Source organism: Prionailurus bengalensis, chromosome B3, assembly GCF_016509475.1.
Source record: "Prionailurus bengalensis isolate Pbe53 chromosome B3, Fcat_Pben_1.1_paternal_pri, whole genome shotgun sequence".
In the NCBI taxonomy this organism is placed as follows: domain Eukaryota; kingdom Metazoa; phylum Chordata; class Mammalia; order Carnivora; family Felidae; genus Prionailurus; species Prionailurus bengalensis.
In genome coordinates this window covers 1,333,917-1,355,823 of record NC_057355.1, presented here as the reverse complement: position 1 = coordinate 1,355,823, position 21,907 = coordinate 1,333,917, and the positions used below count along the sequence as shown (strand labels likewise).

General features: G+C 56.3%; 2 protein-coding genes across 3 annotated transcripts in view; both read right to left on the bottom strand.

Moving 5' to 3' along the window:
• Positions 1 to 2,987: 2,987 nt before the first annotated feature.
• MINAR1 (membrane integral NOTCH2 associated receptor 1) lies at positions 2,988 to 19,625 on the bottom strand. 2 transcript variants are annotated; one of them, XR_006292985.1, is made up of 4 exons: positions 17,337 to 19,625; positions 15,003 to 15,257; positions 9,264 to 11,074; positions 2,988 to 2,999 (listed from the first exon to the last, which is right to left on the bottom strand). XR_006292985.1 is itself a non-coding variant. In XM_043553859.1 (3 exons), the coding sequence occupies exons 1-3, from the start codon at positions 19,623 to 19,625 to the stop codon at positions 10,877 to 10,879; spliced, it is 2,742 nt and encodes a 913-aa protein (XP_043409794.1). In that variant the 3' UTR covers positions 7,160 to 10,876. The 2 variants fall into 2 exon arrangements, 1 of the variants encoding a protein (XP_043409794.1); XM_043553859.1 differs by lacking the exon at positions 2,988 to 2,999 and having other exon boundaries at positions 7,160 to 11,074.
• The window catches only part of TMED3 (transmembrane p24 trafficking protein 3), a 94,718-nt gene continuing 92,381 nt past the window's right edge, over positions 19,571 to 21,907 (bottom strand). Inside the window, exon 3 of the mRNA XM_043553862.1 lies at positions 19,571 to 19,675. Coding sequence (XP_043409797.1) covers positions 19,637 to 19,675 — 39 coding nt within the window. The 3' untranslated portion in view covers positions 19,571 to 19,636. The remainder of the gene's footprint in view (positions 19,676 to 21,907) is intronic.

Sequence of the window (21,907 nt, the reverse complement as noted above, 5' to 3'; positions counted from 1 at the left end):
GGGTTCACACCCCTGCACACCCTCTGCAGAGTCGAGGGCACCACAGGAACAGCTGTGGGTGTGATTGATGAACTCTAAGCACTACAGTTTGTGATGAAGGCCAGGAGGGAGGGTGTGGCTCTGACAAACCCCTTGCTTTCTTGATTGACTCTACAAGAGCACAGTTGTCCGGACGAGAGCAGGACAGGTGCCAGAGAGGACCTCTCACTGATTCAGTCCTGCCTGACCTTCTCACTCAGAATGGGATGCGGGGTCCCCTTCCCGGAGGGGGCTGTGGCCAGGCGGCCTCAGTTGGTGACCCCAGGGGTCCCCCCGCCAGCCTCAGACCCTGTTCCCCACCCTCGCGCCAACCCGCGTCCCAGAGGATCAACGAGGCCGTTTCCTCCTCTAACAACGGCCCAGGGGCGTCGCGGTGAAGAGCTCGGGCTCCAGAGTCACAGGTGGATTTAACCCAGAATGAAAGCCAAGTTCAACCGTGCTGCCTGTGACTCTCTAGATGTACTTCCTGGTCTCCCGTGGCCTCTGTTCCTGCGTCTGCAGACTGGTTAGAATAACAGCTACTTCTTAAAGGTGAGGGAGTATCTGTGGGGACAGACGTCCTCGGCCCCTGTCCCATGCCACGCAGCCTCTGACTCCGCCGTGCCCGTGGGTCTCCTCGCGGAGTTGTGCTCAGGGCGGGGAGTTGTGTGTTTTGTGCTCTCAGTGCCCAGAGCCCTGTCGAGGGCACAGCTGGCACGTCGTGGGTTAGGTGAGTGACAGAGTGACTGCAGGGTCAGCCCGGTGTCATCGCAGGGCAAGACGCCTTCCAGGAGTCGAGTGAGCGGGGAGGAGCCTGTGCCTGCAGATCTGAGACGCTTCGGGAGGTGGCCCAGCGGAGCAGACACGACCACGAACGCTGCTTCCGGGATGTCTGGGTTCCAATCCCTCATCTCCCTCTGTGTAACCCTGAGCGGGGGCGGACACCGGCTCCAGGGGCCCCCGGGGAGGGGCCGAGGCTGCCGCCGCGCTGTCACCCTTCGCCCCTCCTCCAGGCTGCTGACCCGGGCACTCTCCCCGGGGACCCCAAACACAAATCTCGTACCATCGTGGGCTCCCGAGCCACCTTCTGACTCCTAGCCCTGCAGACGCGAGGGGAGCCAAACAGCTCTGCGAACGCGTCCCGTGGCCCGTGTCTCTGCTTACGCACAGGCTTACTGCCATCATGACACGTAGCGTTTCTGCAGACCCGCCTAGGCTGCTTCTCGTTGCAAATGGAGAACGTCCCAGCTGCGTCACAGGAGTTTATCGACGGGCATCCGTGAGCTCAGTGGGCACTCCAGACCCACATCAATAACGTATTTTCTGTCGCAGGAAGCGTCTCCTTTAATTTTTTTTTTTTTTCATTCCACACTCACCAAAGGCCTCTGGGCTCGGCCCTGGTCTGCGGGCTGACGCGACACTTACGGGGATTTCGACACGGTATAAAAAGCAATGACGTCCGCCCAGCGAGCTAACACAAGTGCCTGGACGCTTTCTAGCATGAAGGGCGGGGGGATCCGGGTGAGGGCGTTGGGGGGAGGGGTCCGGGCCGGTGACACGGTTGCTCCTGCCGGGACGTGCTGAAGTCCGGAGCGGGAACAGCGCGCCGGGCTTGGGACGCAAAGGCAGCTGGGGCTCGGTGAGGGGGGAGCGAGGCCGGGGGGGGGGGGGAGGCCAGAGACCCTGCGGCTTTAGTCCCCATGTGGCAGGAGCCAGGGAAGGGGACACGACCGGATCTCACCCAGTTGGTGGGAGCCTCTGGCTCTTATGGAGAATGGAGTCGGGTTGGAGGACAAGCAGAGAGAGAGGCCGGCGGGTCGGACCGCGGGTGTGCAGGAGCGGCGCGTGCCGAGTGTGTGTTTGTGCCCGAATCCGCGCGGGGGGAGGGGGGAGGACAGTGGGGAGGGCTGAGTGAGCCCGCCCCCTCCAGGTGCACGAAGTGTGCGTGTCACGCACCCACGGTGATGGCCATCTAGGCTGGAGCTCAGAGAAGCGATCGGTCAGAGGAGGGGTCAGAGAAGGGATGTGAACCGGGCTCATCCGTACCCGGACGGCGTCCAATCCCAGGAACCGTGGACACGAGGAGGAGGGCTCGGAAGGGAGAGGCAGAGGAGGAAGCAGAGAAGGGGAGGCCGGTAAGGAGGAGGGAGGCCCAGAGAGGAAAGGGTTTGAAGGGGGTGGGGAACGTGTCCTGCCGTGCAGCCGGTTACACGGAGGGACGGACGGAAGGAAGCAGAGAAAGGCCCGCAGGACGTCGCGGGACGGAGGTCTCCGCGGCCTTGAGGGGGCAGTGTTTGAAGCTTCCGTCAGGGGGGGCGGGGCGGCTCCCCCGCAGCCCAGAACGTTCTTCTAGGCAGAGGCCTGGGCCCACCTTCTCCCCCACCTCACGGTCCTGGGTGCCTCATGAATAACGCCTGGAAACAGGGCTTTCGTGTCTGGTTGTCCACGGACAGAGAGCAAGTCCAGGGCCCATGTCTCGTTGGTAGCAGGAAGTCGTAGGTCGCCGACTTGATGGGTGGGAGCCGTGCTTAATATTATTCCCCGGTCACCAGAGTTAACGCCTAGCGGGTGCTCAGTGGACGCAGGGCCGAGTGAGGGTCCCGACAGCTGCCCACCCCTCTGCCCTGGGTCAGCACACCCCAGGGAAGGCCTTCACCGTGGTGGCCCCGGCCCTCGCGTGCTTTCCTGCCTCCTGGTGACAGCGTCCCCACGTCAGGACCCCCTCGCGATAGGGCTGCTGACGCTAACGCCGGGTCCCCGGGAGCCTCTTTAGAGCTTCTGGAAAACCTGGCCACTTCTGTGTTCCCTGCTCTCCCGCTCTTACTGAACGGGTCTCCTGGCTCCCACCCCTCCTTCCCTTCAGCCCCTTCTCTGCGTTGCAGCCGGGGTGATCTCGTAAGCATGTAACTCGGATCATGGATTACGTCCTATCCCTCTGCTTGCCACCGTCCCCAGGCTTCACATCGTACCGAAAATAAAACCTAACCTGTTTACCGTGTCTAACGGCCCCTGCCGCTTCACGGATGTCCTTCCCACCGCGCTCACTACATTCAAGCCACACTAGCCTTCTGCCCAGACTTATTCCCACCGCAGGACCTTTGCACTGCCAGCTCCTTCCGCCAGGGGCGCTCATCCTGGGCCGTCCACACACCACATTCTCCAGGTCTTCCCACTGCCCTAACTCAGGCAATACTTCTGCTCCCCTCTGAGGGGAAAAGCTTCCTTCAGGAAACCTCTTGCTGTTCAAAATTGTTTCCCTTATTTGCTTACTTCCCTGTTACCTGTACATTTGTTGGCATGGACGTTCCGAGACACCCGATCTCAGACTGCGTGCATTCGTTTCCTCCCTCGTTCGTTCAGCAAGTATTCATTAAGCATCTACTACGTTCGAGACATTGTTGCTCTGGAGACAATACTTCAGCCCCAAGCCAGTGCCCTGCACATTCAAATTGCTTAACAAATGTCAGCTGAATAAATAAAGGAATAAATAGAGCAAAGAACAGGAAAAAATAGGTCACATACCCGTTGCTAGTGGTAAAACCGTGCTTTAATAATAAAACTACTTAGTAATAAAATGCTAACGTAGGCTGGCGGAGACATCCAAGTCGAACAGCATTGGTCCCGGAGAAAATGAGCCGGGAAAGCCTTCCTGGCCAGGACTTCGGAAATTATACAAGAATCATCACACCGTGGAACGTGCCTCTGAGCAGCCCGCGTGAACTTTCCGTGTACATTTCTTCTCTTCACGGGGTGACAACTCAGTTACTGATTTGGCCTCATTTATTGTTTTCCTTGCAAAGGAAAGGAAACTATATCTGCAACTAACCACACGTGTGCTGCTGAACTCCAACAATAATATTCTGTCCAGGACTTAATGAATCTTTCAGGAATCTTCCAAAACTGCTGAGTTGGGGTCAGATTTGAGACCGCAAAGAAGCAGTGTGTGCAGGGGGTGGGGTGCGGTCCCTGGTCCGGCCCGAAACGCCCGTGTTCCTTCGGTCCTTGTTTTCGGACGCTGGTGTCATTTTCTCGTAACATCGCTTCTGTCTAAAGTCGGGTGCACCTCCTCCCTCTCCTTTCCGTTACGAGGACTAGTCCGGATTGAATCCAAACCCAGGAACGGCCGAATCCCAGTGACTTGGCCGGTGGGACTTTCGGAAAGCCCGAAATCTAGAGAGAGCGCTGGGAGATGTGCTTTTTTAAAAGTGCATTCAGTGGTGTGAAGTAAGTTGACTCTTGCTGGTACTTGGGGGGAGGAATCTAAATAACAGATTAAAATGCCTTACGGGGCGCCTGGGTGGCGCAGTCGGTTAAGCGTCCGACTTCAGCCAGGTCATGATCTCGCGGTCGGTGAGTTCGAGCCCCGCATCAGGCTCTGGGCTGATGGCTCGGAGCCTGGAGCCTGTTTCCGATTCTGTGTCTCCCTCTCTCTCTGCCCCTCCCCCATTCATGCTCTGTCTCTCTCTGTCCCCAAAATAAATAAAAAATGTTGAAAAAAAAAATTTTTAAAAATAAATAAATAAATAAAATGCCTTACGATAGCACATTGCGCATACATTTGTCCTCGTGAAGAAAATGAACATTCCCCTACAAGATTACATACATGCTATTTTCTAAATTCACTTGCTCAGAGCACTCAGGCGAAATGCAATCCAGTCGATCCGTGTGCAAACCTCAGGTTTACGTCTGAACTAGTATTTACTGTAAAAGTGAGAAGCGTTCTTAAGCCTGCTGTGGTGTCGTTGCGCTGACATGGTCCAGGCCCTCATCAGAGACTTCTTTTGGTGTCCAGACGTCAAAATATTAATCGCCTTCCGCGATGTGCTCGGAACTGTGTTTCGTCACTTTTCTTTAATGACTCGAGCGGGAGCTCGGTGACATTTGCGAATGGCAGGATGAACATTAAAGAAGCTGGATAAATTCTCTCTCTGGCATCCTCCCTGATACGATTTCATGGGCAAGAAATGTGCTGCGGCCTCTTTCCCTTTGGCTATGATTCACTTCACAGTGAGCGATGTCTTCGTCTCTCTGGGGTGGAGAAAACTATGTTGATGTTGTGCTCACACAAGCACAGAGGAGCAGACAGGGCTGGATAGAAAGTCCAGGAAGCCATATATATGTTAAATAGACTTGTGTTAAAGGGGTAGGGATGGTCTTTCTTTATTTTTTTTAATTAAAAAAATTTTTTTAACGTTTATTCATTTGAGAGACAGAGAGAGACAGAGAGTGAGCGGGGGAAGGGCAGAGAGAGAAGGAGACAAGGAATCCGAAGCAGGTTCCAGGCTCTGAACCAACACCAAAGAGCCCGATGCAGGGCTTGAACCCACGAGCCATGAGATCATGACCTGAGCCGAAGTTGGACGTTTAACCAACTGAGCCACCCAGGTGCCCCATCTTTCTTTCTTTTTTCAATGTTTATTTATTTATTTATTTTGAGAGAGAGAGAGAGAAAGTGTGAGCAGGGGAGGGGCAGAGAGAGAGAGAGAGAGAGAGAGAGAGAATCCCAAGCAGGCTCCACACTGTCAGCACAGAGCCCGATACAGGGATTGTCACGAACTATGAGATCAGGACTTGAGCTGAGATCAAGAGTCCGCTTAACCAGCTGAGCCACCCAGGTGTCCCCAGGATGATCTTTCTAATTAGTGGTGCTAATCAATGGATACCCACATGGGATAACCCCCACCTGACACCAGTGTAATGTCAACTCCAGAAGACATGCAGCTCCAACCAAGAAAAGTAAAACAGTAAAGCTTCAAGAAGAAAACAGAGCATCTCCGTGACCTTGGAGTCTGTACGAAGCGTCTCCAACAGGACTCAAAACTGCCAATCATAATGAAGAAACCGATACATTTCTATATCAAAATAAAGAACCCCTATTGATCAGGTACCAACGAGAGAATAAAAGCGCAGCTCACAGAATGGAAAACAGTGTCTGTAATGTGTATCCGACAAATAACTCATTTTCAGAACGTCTAGAGAATTTCTACAAATTGCTAAGGAAAAGACAACCAGCCTAATGGAAAATGGGCAGAGCCGTGAACAGGCGCTTCGCAGATCAGGACATCCAAAGGGCCAACACACACATGAAGGGTGCAAATCTCCTTCATCATCAGGAAGATGCAAATTAAATGCACAATGAGACACCAGTGCACACCCAGCAGAAGGGCTAAGACGGAACATGCCTGTGAGTAGCATCTAGAGCAACTGCAGCCCCACGCGCACTGCGGAGGGGAGCCTCGGGGCCGCGTCACCCGCCACGGCAGCATGGGAGCTCACCTGGGGACCAGCAGTTTTACTGCCAGCAATGCACGCGTGCATTCACCAAAACCACGGATAAGCGAGTTCATAGCCCCAGACCAGGAGCTCCCCAGACGCCCACCACTGGGTAAAGAAATCGTGCCACAGCAGATAACGCTGTGAAAATGGGGAGGCCACCACCTTACACGGTGGCACAGATGTTTTCCACGGCGTCATGTGGAGTGAAAGAAACCAGACACAAAGGATACAAAGTATACGCTCACTTGTTTCTTACCTTCCGCCCGCCTGCACGTGAAATCACATGGTTTCTGTGACTTCTCTCTCTTCACGCACAAACAGAAAGCAGAATCAGGTCCGCAAACACAGAGAACAAACTGGTGGTTTCCAGAGGGAGTGAGAGGAGGCCCAGACTGCCAGTTACGGGATGAGGAAGCCACGGACGGAAGGCACAGCACACGGAATACAGCCAATGGTGCCGTAACAATGCTGCGTGGTGACTGACGGTGGCCGTGCTTGTGGGGCCCAGCATAACGTACAGACGTGCGACTAATGTAACACTGTGTGTCAACTACACTAAAAAAAAAAAAAAAAGTACAAGGTACATGAATGTGTTTACATAAAGTTTAAAAAAAAACAGGCAAAACGAATGTGTGCCCTTAAAACAGGAGGCCCACTTTTCTTTGCCAGGTTTTAACTGGGAGGGGCATGAGGGAGGTTCTGGGAGGCTTCTGGGTGTCTGAGTGTCCTGTTTTGTTTTGTTTTTTAATCTGGGTGCTCATTAAGTGGACGGTTTCAATTTATGAAAAATCACCAAGTTGGACACTTCTGATATGTGCATAAAACTAAACACAATTTACGCATCAAATGAAATCTCACCGCAAGATATCTTATAAGTTTTCAGTTTATTTTTGATTATATTTGGAGAGGCAGATTTTCTATGATAGCTTCCAACCAACCATTGTACATTAACCAAATTTTACACAAGCCATTTGAAAAAAGATCTAAAAATGTGCTTAGTTATTGGTATTATATAACGTTGATCAAGCACCAAGAGTGTGCTAACAGCTGTACAGAGCAAACATAGAAAAGGTTGACAGTCCCCGCCTTCAAAAATACCCACTGCTCCCCGAGTCTCGCACATAGAACTTAAAAGTCACACCCTTTTATTCATAAGGCATAAATAAGGAAGTCTGTCGCAGTTTTCATTGTTCATCAATAAATATCTAATACCCTTTCCCCAATTATCCCAACAATTACTAATATCTTTGCCTTTAAATACAAATCTCTGTAGTACAATATACAGTATATACTGATTTGGTATTCACACGATGGACCATGATATTCTTGCAAGTTGGTTATAATATGAAGCATGTTGAATTTCAACATTCACAAATTGCTACACCTCTTAACAGAATCATTTACTGTTGGCAGCACTTTTCCGTTGTTGTTTAAAAAAATGAGGTGCCGTCGCTCGTACACTGATAAACTGTAAACAAAAACAGCACTGCCTCGATTCCGATAAGGGCATCGGGACTCACGGCACATCAGAGCAGCGAGCGTCGGCACATCTACTAAAGTGGCCTGGCAGGTAGCAATCGCGTAGCCCCATGCCCTAAAATACTAATGCGCGACGGTCAGCTAGTAATGGTGATACAGAGGAACTTGCTTCGACCGTATCTGCAGTTTAAAGAAGGGGGTGGTGGCATAAAATATCCGAAAACCGAGCCGGGAGACGTTTTTTTGCTTTTCTGCAAGGCTGTGTTCGAAGCAAATTCAGACTAGAAGAGAGGAACACGATTATTCTGAATTTAATGACTGGCTGAGGGTATCTGATTTCAGGATAATCCCTTAAGTGAGAACATCTGATTGTTCACTTTCCAAAAGCAAGAGAAATGAAGTGAATTTTGATAGTGTATGATTCTAGGTGCCAGGCATGGGAAATCGTACTCCTGTGAACGCGCCGGAGACGATGGTACAAGGTGACGGCCGCTACGGGAGTCAGGCCAGTCCACACGGGATGAGGAGAAGTCTCCTTCCCAGCCAGACTCTGGTCTTGCCCCGCTCTGCAAGTACAGGGATGGGGGAGGGGGACGGCTACAGTGAGGGGGTCCGGGGAAAGAAGGCTGTCACAAGCATGGGGTCAGGAGACAGAAAAGACCCAGCCGTGAACTCCACCTTCTCTAGATCCCAAGGCTCCGAGCATCTGTCAGCTTCAAGCTGTGGCAAAGGTCCCTAATTTGGAACCACACTCCAAGCGATAAAGCTGGGGATGACCCGTCCCCACTGGGGCCATCGGGTTCCCCAGGGGCGTCACCAGCCCTGGGTGTTTCTTCTCCGTCACGCGGCGATGATGTCGAGTTGAATTTTAAAGCCACACTAGACGGAGGGCCAGACGAGATTTCTCTGCTACCTCCTCAGACAGGAAAAGGGGAGAAGAAAATTCTACAGAGTCCCTTCTCTTCCGCACACGGGGTGGGGCTTACGGTCACACGCCCTGCCTCGGTAGCTAGACGCGTGGCTCAAGCAGGGCCCATTAGGAAGAGGCGATGGCAGTTTGGTCCATCCGCCATGGTCCTACCTGGCAAGGACAGCAGGGGTTGGGCTTGGACAAGGTTTTTCTCATCCCAGGTTGGTGCATCTCCACTTCTCTGCAAACCAATGAGCAAGAGGTTGGGAGCTACCTATCTCTGATGCTCTCGTGGCTTAATCTGTGATAAGGGGGACCGTGTCACGGAGCCGTCCTGGACGGCAGGAGAGTGGATAGGGTAGCTCCCAGCTCTTGCGGGTGGGAACCCAGTATCCCCTTTGAGGGTGAAAGAAACAACCTTATTTAATGTACCCAACCCAGAACAGAGCACCAGAAGACGAAAATTCTGACAATAGACAGTAATGTATATATATATTTTTTTCATTTTCAACGATAAATCCTCAGTTCTGCATACTAAGGCTTAAGTTTCAGTCACCTAGTTGAAAGTCCACAGATAAACAGGAGAATAAAAACAGTGACATAAAGGCCCCTAAACATGAAGGCTCACTACAGACAAAAGCATCCGTCCCTTAGTTGTTCACAGCGTGAAATGTTCCGACTGCCCCGTGTGGGGAAACGTAGACCTCGACAGAGCAAGCTGAGAGTCATTCGAAGGTCTTGGGAACGGATGCTGAATCCTACTGCTTTAAAATCTGAGATGCTCCCCAAACCCCTCTTTCAGGAATTTATTATACCATCCGGAGTGCTTCTTCCTACTCTCAACATTTGTTCGTAACCCACCTTGTTCTCAGAAGAATTAAGGTAGCGAGTTTCTGCCAATCATTTTTCTTTGACCCTGTAGCAAGACATTAGAGTCAAACGCTGAAAAGGATTCTCTCCGTGCAATTATGTCAAAGCACCATTCAACAGGTGGAAACTGGGATCAAATTCTGATCAAATTACAACAGCTTCCTGTACGCTGGAGAAACCTTGCTCTCAAGTTATTTAACAAAGAAGGACAATAAACCAAAACTAGGTGTTCAGATAGACATACACAGATAGATACGTAAATGGTTAAATAGAGATTTTTTTTTCTTTTTTGCGCTGCTGACAAGTATTTGGAACTCTGGAGTTGGTGTTGCGTTGTGGAGAACACCTCCACGCCTTTATCATATGACTGACAAGCTTTCAAGATCCTGTGAAAGCCACCGGAAGTGGTTTGTGGCACATAGAAACCACGGTCCGCGGTTAGAATGTCAAAGTTTCTACCTCGTCTCTACTCCTCAAGGCACAAGGACACGTTCCAAACTCTCCGACTCGCGTGTGAGAAGCAGAGTGCCCGGTACCACCAGGAGACAGAAGACCAAGGAGCACGTGGGGGACCGCGTGGGTGGCCGTGATTTTCCAGTACTGACCTTACGGTGTTGGTGAGCGGCTCTCCCCACACCCCGGGGTGCGGACAGGAAGATCTCCCGGCCCGGGTCCCTCAGCCTCGTACGCAGAGGGAGCACACTCCATGCGATGCCTGACTCGGCAGGTGAGCTCCTCCCTACGCCGTGCGCACGAGAAAGATCCAGAATGTTCCATGAAGATCTGCAACGAGGATCATAATGGTGACCGAAGGGCAAGATTGAAAAGTCGTAGTCCTTGCTGCGAGTCAGCAGAGAAGTAGCATCCTCTGGGGACACACAACCTGTGACTTCACCTGCAACGCAACATTAAGGAAAACAGAACTCATCCAGCTCTCTCCCTCCGCGGCCCCAGGCAGGCACGTAGCAAATATCTGCTGCGTAACATATTCCCCACCGCGAGACTTCAATAAAATGGAAAGAATCCAATTAAATTTTTTTTTGCTTGGAATTCAATCTGCATGTTCTGCTCGTCCGTTACATTCTTTTGGTAGGAAAAGATATTGCACTTCTAACAACTCATCCGAGCGTCATTGAGTCAAAGCCAATAGGAGGGTAGGTCTCTCTAGAACGCACACTTCCTGAAGCGCATCTTGCCCACCGGCAGATGGCCTCAGCGGCTGCGTCTCTACCCCAGCGAGCGGTCGCCACACGGCCCTGAGACCTCACGCCACAGAGGGAGAGCCAGCGGCCGCCAGCCGTGCACGGCGGGGCGGCCCCGGGCTCAGGATTTCATCGTGCAGATGGGCACGACAACCACGAGGATGACCGTGCACGCGGCAGCGGCGACCAGAGCGGCGATCTTGCAGACCTTGGCTCGTCTGAACTCCGCTTCCTTACGCTTCAGTAACGAGTCGTAGCCCGGGGTATAAACATCCTCCATCCAGTATTCTAAGTTGTTTGGGTTTAAGGACTCCTGCGTCTAGAAGCAAGGACAAGACGTTAGGGACACGGGAAGTACTTGAAAGCAGGTCCCAGAGCGCCTGACTCGTCCGCGGCCCGGGACCACCGCGACATCCGCCATGCCAGCCCCGCCTGACATGGGCCACCGAGGCCTCAGGCTCCTACACGCCACGACTACACCTGCCCCGCCCTTGCTGCCTGAGTCCACGGGTCTGACACGGGGAAACCGCGGGTCTTCTCGCTGTGAGCAAGCAAATCAGGGCCGAGACACACGGGGCTCAACGCCAGGGGTCTGCGGCCACGAGCGGGCTGGCGGGCCGTGGGACAACCAGGGAACCTCACTGACAGGGATGCTCCCCTACCGGCCCTAAGAACAGAGCCCTTTGAGGCAGGGCTCTCTCGTGGCTCTGATTCCGTTCCCAGATCCACACAAAAGCGTCTACTGAGAAATCAAAGTCCTGCCCCAGACGAGCAGCTCACACACAATCTAAAATATGGTCAGGCCGCTGCTCGGAGTCCCGGTCCACAGGGCCGTGCAGACGGTCCGAGGGCCATGGGCTGCGTCTGCGATGGCAGGCCCGCGCTGACCTCGGTCTCCCGTGTCCTGAGATTGACACGGCGTCTGTAGGAGAAACGCCACAGTTCTCCTGAACTGCCCGTGGACCCCGCTCCCCAGTGATGCGCTAATCAGTTCCTGTAACTGGGCGGAGGGGGGAGCAGTGTTCGCCCCCTCCGGCAAGAGCTTTTAATAACGTAGCGTCACGTGAAAGCAAACACAGAAATCCCAAGCGAGGTCACCTAAATCTCTGAAACACAAACAAATGTATCCATTCTGGAGATTGTCTCGGCTTGTTTAATGCTCAAAACGTGCACGTTAAAGTCGCTCGGACACACGCACAAGATCACAAAACACATCCTTTGAAAACTGTTTGAAAACTGCATTGTAACGTGTTTTGGGGGGATGTTGGTGATTCTGACCCGTGTTACTTACTGGCCCGTCCTTCCAGACGCGCCTCTGATATTTGTCACCTGGCTCTGGGGACAGAGCAGCCTGGCCCCGTGGACGCACGCCAGGTGGGCCCGGTCAGTGGACGGGACGTTTTCCCAATTCCCTCCAGGCGTCCGCTCTGGGGCCCTGGGTCTCGGTGGGTTTCAGAAACAGCTCCCTTCCCTCGCCCTCAGATCCCAGGGCGACGACATCTGTCACTGGTGCTGGTGCCCGGATGCCCCCCGGGCTCTCACCCTGCCCATCGCACCGTGACAGCCCCTCCCTGACAGTCCCTCCCTTCCTGGGCCATCGTGAGTGACCCGACTCTCTCAGGAACGGAAAGTCTGTCACGACAGGGGGCTGGGTCTCTGCGGGAGCCCCCACTACCGCGTCCTCTGCTAGAGTCCCAGGGGCCCCGGCCTCCCCCAGCTGCCCGCTCCCGCCATTAGGACGAACACCCGTCTTCAGGCTCCGGCCAGGGCTCCCTCCCCCGAAAGTCTGCCCTCCACGGGCACTTGAAATGTGTGGCTCGGCCACGAAAGCCCTTCAGCCATCTCACGGACACCGGACGGGAGAGGGGGATCCGGGACAGGTAATCTCACGGGCAGACTGGTCTGCCACGGTGAGCAGCCACCTGCGAGGGTTGGACGGCTGAACAGCAGCCCCCCCCCCCCCCCAACTCTGCACCTTCAAGACGGGCCCGGCCGCCTCTGCCTCCCAGGCTTGTCACGGAGGGAGGCCTGGAGCCAACCAAGCCCACCCTGCATGGCGGGTTCTGTCTCAAACAGAAGGAAGTCGGCTTCCTTTCACGGTCACGTACACCTTACAGGCCGGGACTCAGCCTGCAAAATAAACTGTTTTTTATTAGCTTTCCCGATAACTTCAGGCTCTAAGGACAACAAACAGCGGTGATACCACAGTTTCCAGGGCCAGGGGCCAGGGTGGCTTGTTACCAGGCCCCCAGACCCTTGGAATGACAACAGGTCCCCCCACTTTGCTCCCGCCCCCGAGCGGGCGACCTCACACCCAGACACACGTGGCCCCGGAGATCGTCCAGATGGCGCAGCTGTCCTGACATCACCTGAGTTTCCGAAAAGGAACGAGAACGTGTCAGGCCGCGCCTCCGGCAACCCCTCCGCTCCTGCTTTGTGCAAAGGGCGCTCCCTCCTTGGCTCGACCTTAAGTGAGGTCACCAAAGCTCTCTAGTCTGAAGGCCTGCTGTTATTTCGGGCAATTTTGTGTTCATACTTATAAACGTGGCACGTTAACATGTCACACATCTGTAGGGGCAAAAAGTCACCTGTGCCTGGGAACGGCCCCCTCCCCCAACTTCAAGAAGCTGTTTCAGGGCCCCCGGGCAGCTCAGTCGGTTAAGGGCCGACTCTCGGTTTCGGCTCAGGTGATGACCTCACAGTCTGTGAGTTCGAGCCCCGTTTTGGGTTCTGCGCTGACAGCGTGGAGCCAGTTTGGGATTCTCTGTCTCCCTCTTTCTCTGCCCCTCCCCCCACCTCGCGTCTGTCTGTCTCTGTCTCTCAGAAATACATAAACGTTAAAATAAAGACATTAGTCGATCTATGACTCGTTCGCTTCATCTGACCCTTTCACGATCGTGTCCTAATTGAACCATCCACGCCGTGAGACCCAGGAACGCAGGGGGAGTGGCCCCCACCATGAAGCCGCACAGGGCCCTCCTGCAGGGCATCCAAGCCCTGGCCCACGAGCAGGAGGAGGACAGGACAGGGAGCGGCCCGGAGGGACAGTGGACACAGCACACGCAGGGACACAGCGTGCAGGGGGTAAGGGGGGCGAGGGGGCTGTCACCACAAGCCCCACCGTTAGAGTCTAGCCAGGACTGCCCCTTCCCCTAACTGCCGTCACTCAGGTTCACTGTGGTCACTGCGGGGACACGCGGGCCCCCCGCTCTCTCGGCAGCCCAGGAGGAGGACCAGGGGCTGGGCTGGGTCCCGCACAGACTGAGGCTTGTCCGGCCCGGGCCAGGCACTCGGCTCCCAGAACTGGCATCTCCTCGTCTGCAAGCCGCGGACCCTACGGTCCCCGCGCCCCGTGCTCACAGCCGCCCGGGAAAGAACACGCAGACCTGACTCGTTTCAGCATCACTTAACTGGCCCCTGAAATCCTCTCTAGCGCCGGGGACTTTCAGTGCCTTCTCCCCAAACCTTCTCACAGCGGCTCTGCAAGGGACATACGGGCACGACCAGTGCACGGCGTGGAGCGGGCAGAGGGATGTCCCGGGTCCCTCCGCAGAGCAGCCCGGCGCTGGGGGAACCCGGGGTCTCTGCCCGCCACACCGCGCCCCCCGGCCCCCGCCACCGGCACCTCCCCCACGGCCCTCAACAGGCCAGGTCGCAAAGCTCATTCTGCAGGTGAGGACGGGATGCTTTCCCGTGGTGACACAGAGACACGGGCAGGCGCAGTGTGCACGGGACCCGGTGGGGCTGCCCACCGACGTGTGCCCGAACCCCAGCCCCTCGTGTGGTGGCCAGACTCGGGCCACGAGTGCGTTCACCGAGCTCCCGGGGGCGGCTCTTACCTGGGACCGCTCCACATGGACACATAATCCATAGCTTGGCTCCCACAAATATGTTTATCCCACGTGCCACATGTGGAAGGAGAAATCGGCTGGTGTTTCGCGAAGCTCTGTCTCGGGTCCCGTGGGCAACGAACGAGGAGGATGTACACTCGCTACGGAGCCTTAAACGCACCGGTTTAAGCTACTCGGCGGCCAAAGTCAGTCAATCAACCCCGCGTTCCCACTGCCAAATGTTTGCAAGCGAATCAGCAAAGTAACGCTCCCCTTGTTAAAGCCTCGGCTCTACGGCCGATCAAGGTTCAGAATCCCGGGGCGGGGGCCCCGGGGCGCCGGACGGCGAGGTCCCTCCTGCATGGGCTGGGGTGGGGGGGGCCTCCCCCCCGCCGCCCGCGACCGCGCGAGACTCACCTGCAGGTCTAGGGCCGTCAGCTTGCCCTTGTCGCCCGCGTTCCTTGCGTACTCCTCGACGGTCCAGGAGGGCGGGCCCCGCTTCACCTCGGCCAGTTCCGTCAGCCGCATGTCCGCGTACAGGGGGTCATTCTTCATGTGCGCTTTGAGGGAGGCGGGGTAGGGGTGCGGGCTGAACACCTGCTCCACCAGGAAGCCGTCTTTGCACTGCTTGGGCAGTCGGTGGTGCGGGGGGACGCTGTATGGCCCGGCCGCCTGCAGAGGGGCACAGGGGAGGCCAGGAAAGGAGCACGGAGGCTGTGGGATTTCACGGCACAACCGGGCAGCCAGCAGCTTTCTACTGCGAGGCCCCAAGGGCGTCCGGGGAACAGAATGCGGGGATTTGGCACAGAATGAAGGTACGCCAGGAGTGGGGGCAAGTGTCCAGGAAAAGTGTGCAAGGGGACGGCCCTCACGTGAGCTCAGGTAACAAGACCTCGCGGACCAAGCCCTCGTGGAGTCACTGCCGTTAGCGGCCCTCCTCGCGCAGGCACGGAGCGGAGCCCAGAGAGGCCCCGCCGAGCAGGGGCGAGGCCCCCACGGAGCAGGGGCACAGCTGCTGGGGGCTCGGCTTCCAGCTGGGCTTCCGGGAGTCTCAGCGCCTCGCTTTTCCCGGTGTGTACCTGGTGCCGAGAAGCAAGCACCGCGGGCCCTTCCCCTCAAGGCGCTTCCGACATCGGGCCACCCTGCCCCTCGGGAGGGGAGCAGCCAGAGGGCACACGCCGGGAGCCTCCGGTGGTGCTGAGACCCTCCGGGGAGCGGCCAGCTGGACAGCAGTGTGGGGTCCCGGCCCGGGGGACTCTGTTCTCCGTGAACCTGTCACTCGGGGGTCTCACAGGGCCTCCGGGAAGCACTCGGTGACTGCCAAGCCTGGGTGGGCCCCCATCTCTGCACACCCTGCAGGCCCGTGACTGCCCGGCTCCCCGTCCGTCCGCCCCCTGGACGGCGAGGCCCGTAGAAGCGGGCACCTGTCAGTGTCCGCCTTTCTCCCCCTCTCCTGCCAGATCGGACGGCCGAGCAGAGGGCCGCCCGCCCGTGTGTCAGAGGGGGTCGACACCGAAACACGAAGCCGTGTACGTGACGCGGAAAAGCCAGGGAAAACAGGGCAGGCAGGGAGGAGAGGGTGCGGGTGCCTGAGAGGGACGTGTGCGTGAGCGCGGGATGGGCCGCGAGGCGCGAGTGTGCGAGCGTGTGAGCGTGGGCCTGCACGTGGACCGGGCCGGCTGGCGCCACACCGGCTCCCACAGCACGGGCCGCACGTGGCTGCACAGGCAGCAGGCCTCCCTGGGATCGGACAAGATCACTTCCGGCGCCTGGGGGCTCAGTCGGTGGAGCCTCCGACGTCGGCTCAGAGACCGCGGCTCGGGTCAGGATCTCGCGGTCCGTGGGTTCGAGCCCCGCGTCGGGCTCCGTGCCGACAGCTCGGAGCCCGGAGCCCGTTTCGGATTCTGTGTCTCCCTCTCTCTCTGCCCCTCCCCTGCTCGTGCTCTGTCTCTTTCTCTCAAGAATAAATACACCTAAACAAAGATTAACATATATATATATACGTATATACATATATGTATATAAATCACGTCTTTTACCCTCCTTCCTCCGATTCTGGACACTGAAAACTTGCGTGGAAGCCAGCCTCCCGCGTGGCTTCGTGAGCCCGCAGCCCACACACCACCATCACGCCCTCCCCGGCACCGGCCCCTCCGAGCGCCCGCGGCCCGTCCCGCAGAATCAGGGCGTCGGCTCTGGCCAGAAAGGGGCGAGGAGGGCCGCCGCGGGCGCCCCTGGCCCGCGGCTCCCCGCGGCAGGGGACGCGAGCATCCGTGTACGCCCGCCCTGGCACCGACGGGGAGGTGTCGGCCCTCAAGATGCAAAGGCACCGAGGCTCCCGGGAAGAGTGAGCACACGGCTGCGACGGCAGACAGCCACGGGGCAGGGGAAACGGGCGTCGGGTGTCGGGGAGCTGCCGTCGGGGGCGGGGGGGGGCCATTTCCTGACTGGGGACTCACCGCCCGCTCCCTGCGCCCCGCTGTTTCAGGAGCAGTCATCCCTGGCTCGCCCGCGTCTCCCCCACGCTCCCCGCTCCGCCACCCCTCCTGAACCCGAACCCCGCTCTCTCCCGTGGACAATACCGGGCACACGCTCTTTCCAGCTGGCGGACGGACCATCTGCCCGGGCCGTCCTCCCTGCCCTAACGCGGACAGTGCCCCAGATCTGGAAGAACAGCCAGGCTCCTCCGGGGATGCGCCCCGGGGCCGTCCCAGCGCGAGAGCCCCGATTGGTGGGCGCGGATTAAATTACCTCTTTGGACTTCTGGTGCCAGTCCTTACTCTCCCCGGGGGCCCTGTCCTTCACCTCCTCCTCACCGAGGCCCGCGCGGCTGGCGTAGGTGATGGTGCGCCAGTCTCTGGGCGAGTTGGAGGTGCTGGCGATCTTGGACTCCGTGGCACTGTTCTCCTCCGTCAGGGACCTCGAGGACGGCCTGGTGAAGAGGCTCTTTTTTAAGGCCTTGACGCGGAGGCTCTCGCTGTTGCTTCCGCTGGCCTCTGAGCAGCACCAGTCGGCCGCGTTCTCGGGTTTGGGCCCACGGGGGCCGCTGTGCCCACGAAACATCCGGGGAGAGGCGCTCTCGTCGGACGGAGCCTCGCTCGTCCAGGAATTCAGGTCGACCTGCACACCCGCCTTCTCGGGTGGCTGCATTTTCTGATCCAGCTTATTTAGCTTGCCCAGGACCTGCGAAATTTCCTCGCGGACCCCCGACAGCGACTCAAGCTTCCGCTCGATTTCGCCGATCCTCAGCACGAGCCTGCACACACTGGTCTTCAGCTCCTCTTCGGAGCGGTGGCTGCTGCTTTCGGGCCGGCTGCCCTTTTCTCCTTTGCTACCGGGAAGCCCGTTGGCGATTTTGGTTACGCTGTGCTCCGGCGAACTGTCACAGTCCGACTTGTGGAGCTGAGACAAGGACCCTGTGCTGTTGTAGCAGGAGGACTGCATCACCCCCGTGGAGCCACTGATGCTCATGTCGTCAAGAAATCGAAAAATGTCGCTGATGTCATCGCTGACGGCCTCCGAGTCGTCGTCCGACTGCTTCATGGCGTGCCTGTCACTGTACTTGCTCTGTCCGGAGGCGCACAGGTCCTTGTACTTCTTGGGCTCCAACACGTGCTGCTCGGTCTGGGTGCCCACGCTGCTGGTGTCTGAGCTGAGCTGCGCCCCCGTGCAGCTGATGCTCTTGTCTTTGAACTTTCTGACCGGCTCGTGCTTCTCCAGGTCAACGGGGGACGAGACCGCTTTAGGTCTGAGCCCATCTGGTTTTGCCGCGTAGCCCCCGGGAAGGACCTGCTGTGGGTCGCTTGGCGCGAGGTAAGTGGGCCGCCTGTCTGGGGCCGGGAAACTGGGGGTCTGGCTGCTGGGGTGTGGATATCGCAGCTTCTCCTCAGAGGGGTTTCTGTTTAGGAAGGACCGTTCAAAGTCAGGGACCTCCTCGGTGTTGAGGCTCCAGCTTTTGGCCGGCCAGGGGGTCTGCTTGCCCGGCCTCCCCGGGCAGCGCCTGGCTTCCTGCGCCCCCGTCACTGGAGTGGGCCCAAAATACGTGGAGGCCTGAAGGTCGTCCAAGCTCTCGTGTTTGGCCCGCCTCTTGTCAGGCACCGGGGAGTACGTGCGGTTCAGGTACGGGCTGTTGTAGGGCATCTCAAAGCTGTGGTTGAAGAAGGGTGTCCTGTGGGGCTCCGGGTGCCCCCGGGGCTCCCCACGCTCCACCTCCCCCTTGTTGGCGGGGCCAACCAGCGTGGGCGACACGGCCATCAGGTTGTGAAAATCCTCCTTAAAGATGTTCCTCTTCTGGACACAGGACTGGATGACAAAGGGCTCCGCGCTGCCACCCTGGCTCATGGGCAGGGAGTCCTGATCTGAGACGGGCTCGCTCTCAATGTTCATGGGGAAGTAGGTTCTCTGCATCTCGCAGGGCTGGGGGCTGGCGATGGAGTAGGGCGCCAGCGCCTGCAGCCGGTCCAGGGAGGCCGCGCGGCTCTTCAGCTCCTGGCCGACGCCCAGCAGGAAGTTGGGCTCCGAGGCAGGCACGAACTGCGGCGGGCGGTCCTTGGGGTCCGCCTTCCGGCCCTGGGACGCCTGGCGGGCGGGGTAGCCCCGGCGGAAGGGCCTGTCGCCCAGCTCGCAGCCGAGGGGCTCGCACTGGGCCGCGGCACGGGCCTCCGCGTCCGACCCGCAGGGCTCGAAGGGCGCCTCCTTGTGGCGCCCCTTCTGCCGGCCCGTGGGCAGCTTGCCCTTGGCCGCGCCCCCGTTCATCTGGATCAGGTTGAATATGGTCACGACGTCCGCGGCCACCATGATCTTCTTCGACTGCTGGTTGTTCCCGGGGCACTTCATCTTGTCCTTGAACAGCGTGGCCGGGAAGTTGGGGTCCAGACAGGCCGTGTGGAAGAGGACGCTTCTCAGTTTGGCGAGCTGGGACAGGTCGAGGCGGGCACACAGCGACTTGCACAGATCCTGGTAGGAAACGGTGTTTTGCTTGCTGTCCAGCTCCTCCAAGATCTTCATCAGGAAGAGGGAAGTGTCCTGGTTGGTGTCCATGGCTGAGGACGTCAGAGCCTCGCGGCCGACGCTGAGTGCTCCAGTCCGTTCTACAGTGACAACATCACAAAGTAGAGGCAGATCGTGAACACCGAGGTAAACCAGGCCAGTTACGAGCCACCTAGCGACGCGCGAGGAGCTCTTTAATTTAAAAGTGTAGGGGCGCCTGGGGGGCTCAGTCGGTCGAGCGTCCGACTTCAGCTCGGGTCATGATCTCACAGTCTGTGAGTTCGAGCCCCGTGTCGGGCTCTGTGCTGACAGCTCAGAGCCCGGGGCCTGCTTCAGATTCTGTGTCTCCCTCTCTCTCTGCCCCTCCCCCGTTCATGCTCTGTCTCTCTCTGTCCCAAAAATAAATAAACATTAAAAAAAAAATTAAAAAAAAAAAAATAAAAGTGTATCAGCAGCTTCGGAAACATTCATAGCCTACGACTTTTAAGTCCCTTCCCAGGAACCCACCTTAAAGACATTGTCGATGACCGTGATTTATGTACAAAGATGTTTGCTGTGATGGCGTCTATAACAGTGGAAAAATGAAGCATCTTGAATGCCCAAATAACAAAGGAATGCGTACCTAAGATATGTTATGATGAACAATGACTCTTTGAAGCAGTAAGATTAGATTAAAGTGCATCAACAAAAAGGAGCAAACTACCAGTACAGGCAACAGCGTGGACGGGGCTGACAGGCATTGTGCGTGAGCGAAAGAAGCCACGTGCGTGAGGACGCCACTTTAATGACGCTCGGGAAGACATGTCGGTGGTCGCGGGGGCTGGCGGACGGTGCTTCCCTGACTGTCTACATCTGTCAAAAGTCACGCAGCCGTGTGCTAACACGTGTGACTTTCGCTACAGGTGAATTACACCTTCATTTAAAAATTACACGGGGTGGGGGGGGGCGCCTGGGTGGCACAGTCGGTTAAGCGTCCGACTTCAGCCAGGTCACGATCTCGCAGTCCGTGAGTTCGAGCCCCATGTCAGGCTCTGGGCTGATGGCTCAGAGCCTGGAGCCTGTTTCCGATTCTGTGTCTCCCTCTCTCTCTCTCTGCCCCTCCCCCGTTCATGCTGTGTCTCTCTGTCCCAAAAATAAATAAACGTTGAAAAAAAAAATTAAAAAAAAAAAATTACACAGGGGAGGCGCCTGGGTGGCACAGTCGGTTAAGCGACCGACTTCAGCCAGGTCACGATCTCGCGGTCCGTGAGTTTGAGCCCCGCGTCAGGCTCTGGGCTGATGGCTCAGAGCCTGGAACCTGTTTCGGATTCTGTGTCTCCCTCTCTCTCTGCCCCTCCCCCGTTCATGCTCTGTCTCTCTCTGTCCCAAAAAAATAAATAAACGTTGAAAAAAAAAATTTAAAAATTACACACGGAAGACTTTTTAATGACAAAAAAAAATATGACACAATATTGAGCGAAAAAAATGAAAATTAGCCTGTATGTGTGAGAAGGTCTTCATTACACAAAGTGATATATTCTTGGAGATGACAATGAAAGAAATTAACGGACACTGAAATGTTAACAGTGGTTACGTTTGGGTGGTAAATATGGACTTTTCTTTTCTGAACGGTAATCTTCGTTCCTCAGTATTTTATTATGCAAATTTTCAAACATAGAGCAAAGTCGAGAGAATTTTATAGCAAACACTCATACACTCGCCATCTGGATTCCACCATTAACGTTTTACCGTATCTGGTTTCTCACATACCCATCCATCCTTCATCGGGCTAGCTTATTTTGTTTCTAGTGCACTTCAGGGTAAATTGCAGGCATCTGAACACTTCCCCCTGAGCGTTTCATCATGCGTATCATTAATCCAAGTCCCCACAACAGTTCACAGCTTTTCTTTAATATAAGATCTACATGGGGCGCCTGGGTGGCTCAGTTGGTTGGACGTCCAACTTTGGCTCAGGTCGTGATCTCACGGTCTGTGGGTTCGAGCCCCGCGTCGGGCTCTGGGCTGACGGCTCAGAGCCTGGAGCCTGCTTCCGATTCTGTGTCTCCCTGTCTCTCTGCCCCTCCCCCTCTCACTCTCTGTCTCTCAAAAAATGAATAAACGTTAAAAAAAAATAAGATCTACATGCACAAATCTTAAGGGTACGTTTGCTGAAGCTTCAATAAAAGCACGTCTGTGTAGTAACCAACCCCCCTGGAAAGATCTAGGACGTTCCGAGTGCCACAGAAAGTTCCCTCGTACCCCTTCCCCGTGTTCTGATGTGTTCTGCGTAATGTTATTTTTCTTCATAATTTCCCATCCTCTCTGAAATTCTGACGTCTGCTGTTTCGTAATCA

Bases quoted from the DNA above. Each gene is read 5' to 3' on its own strand.
- MINAR1 (XM_043553859.1), bottom strand. From the start codon at position 19,625: ATGGACACCAACCAGGACACTTCCCTCTTCCTGATGAAGATCTTGGAG. The intron at 15,258-17,336 runs GTAATTTAATCC...GCCCCTCTGCAG, and splicing joins GGCACCAGAAGTCCAAAGAG to GCGGCCGGGCCATACAGCGT. The intron at 11,075-15,002 runs GTGAGTCTCGCG...CCTTGCTTCTAG, and splicing joins TGACGGCCCTAGACCTGCAG to ACGCAGGAGTCCTTAAACCC.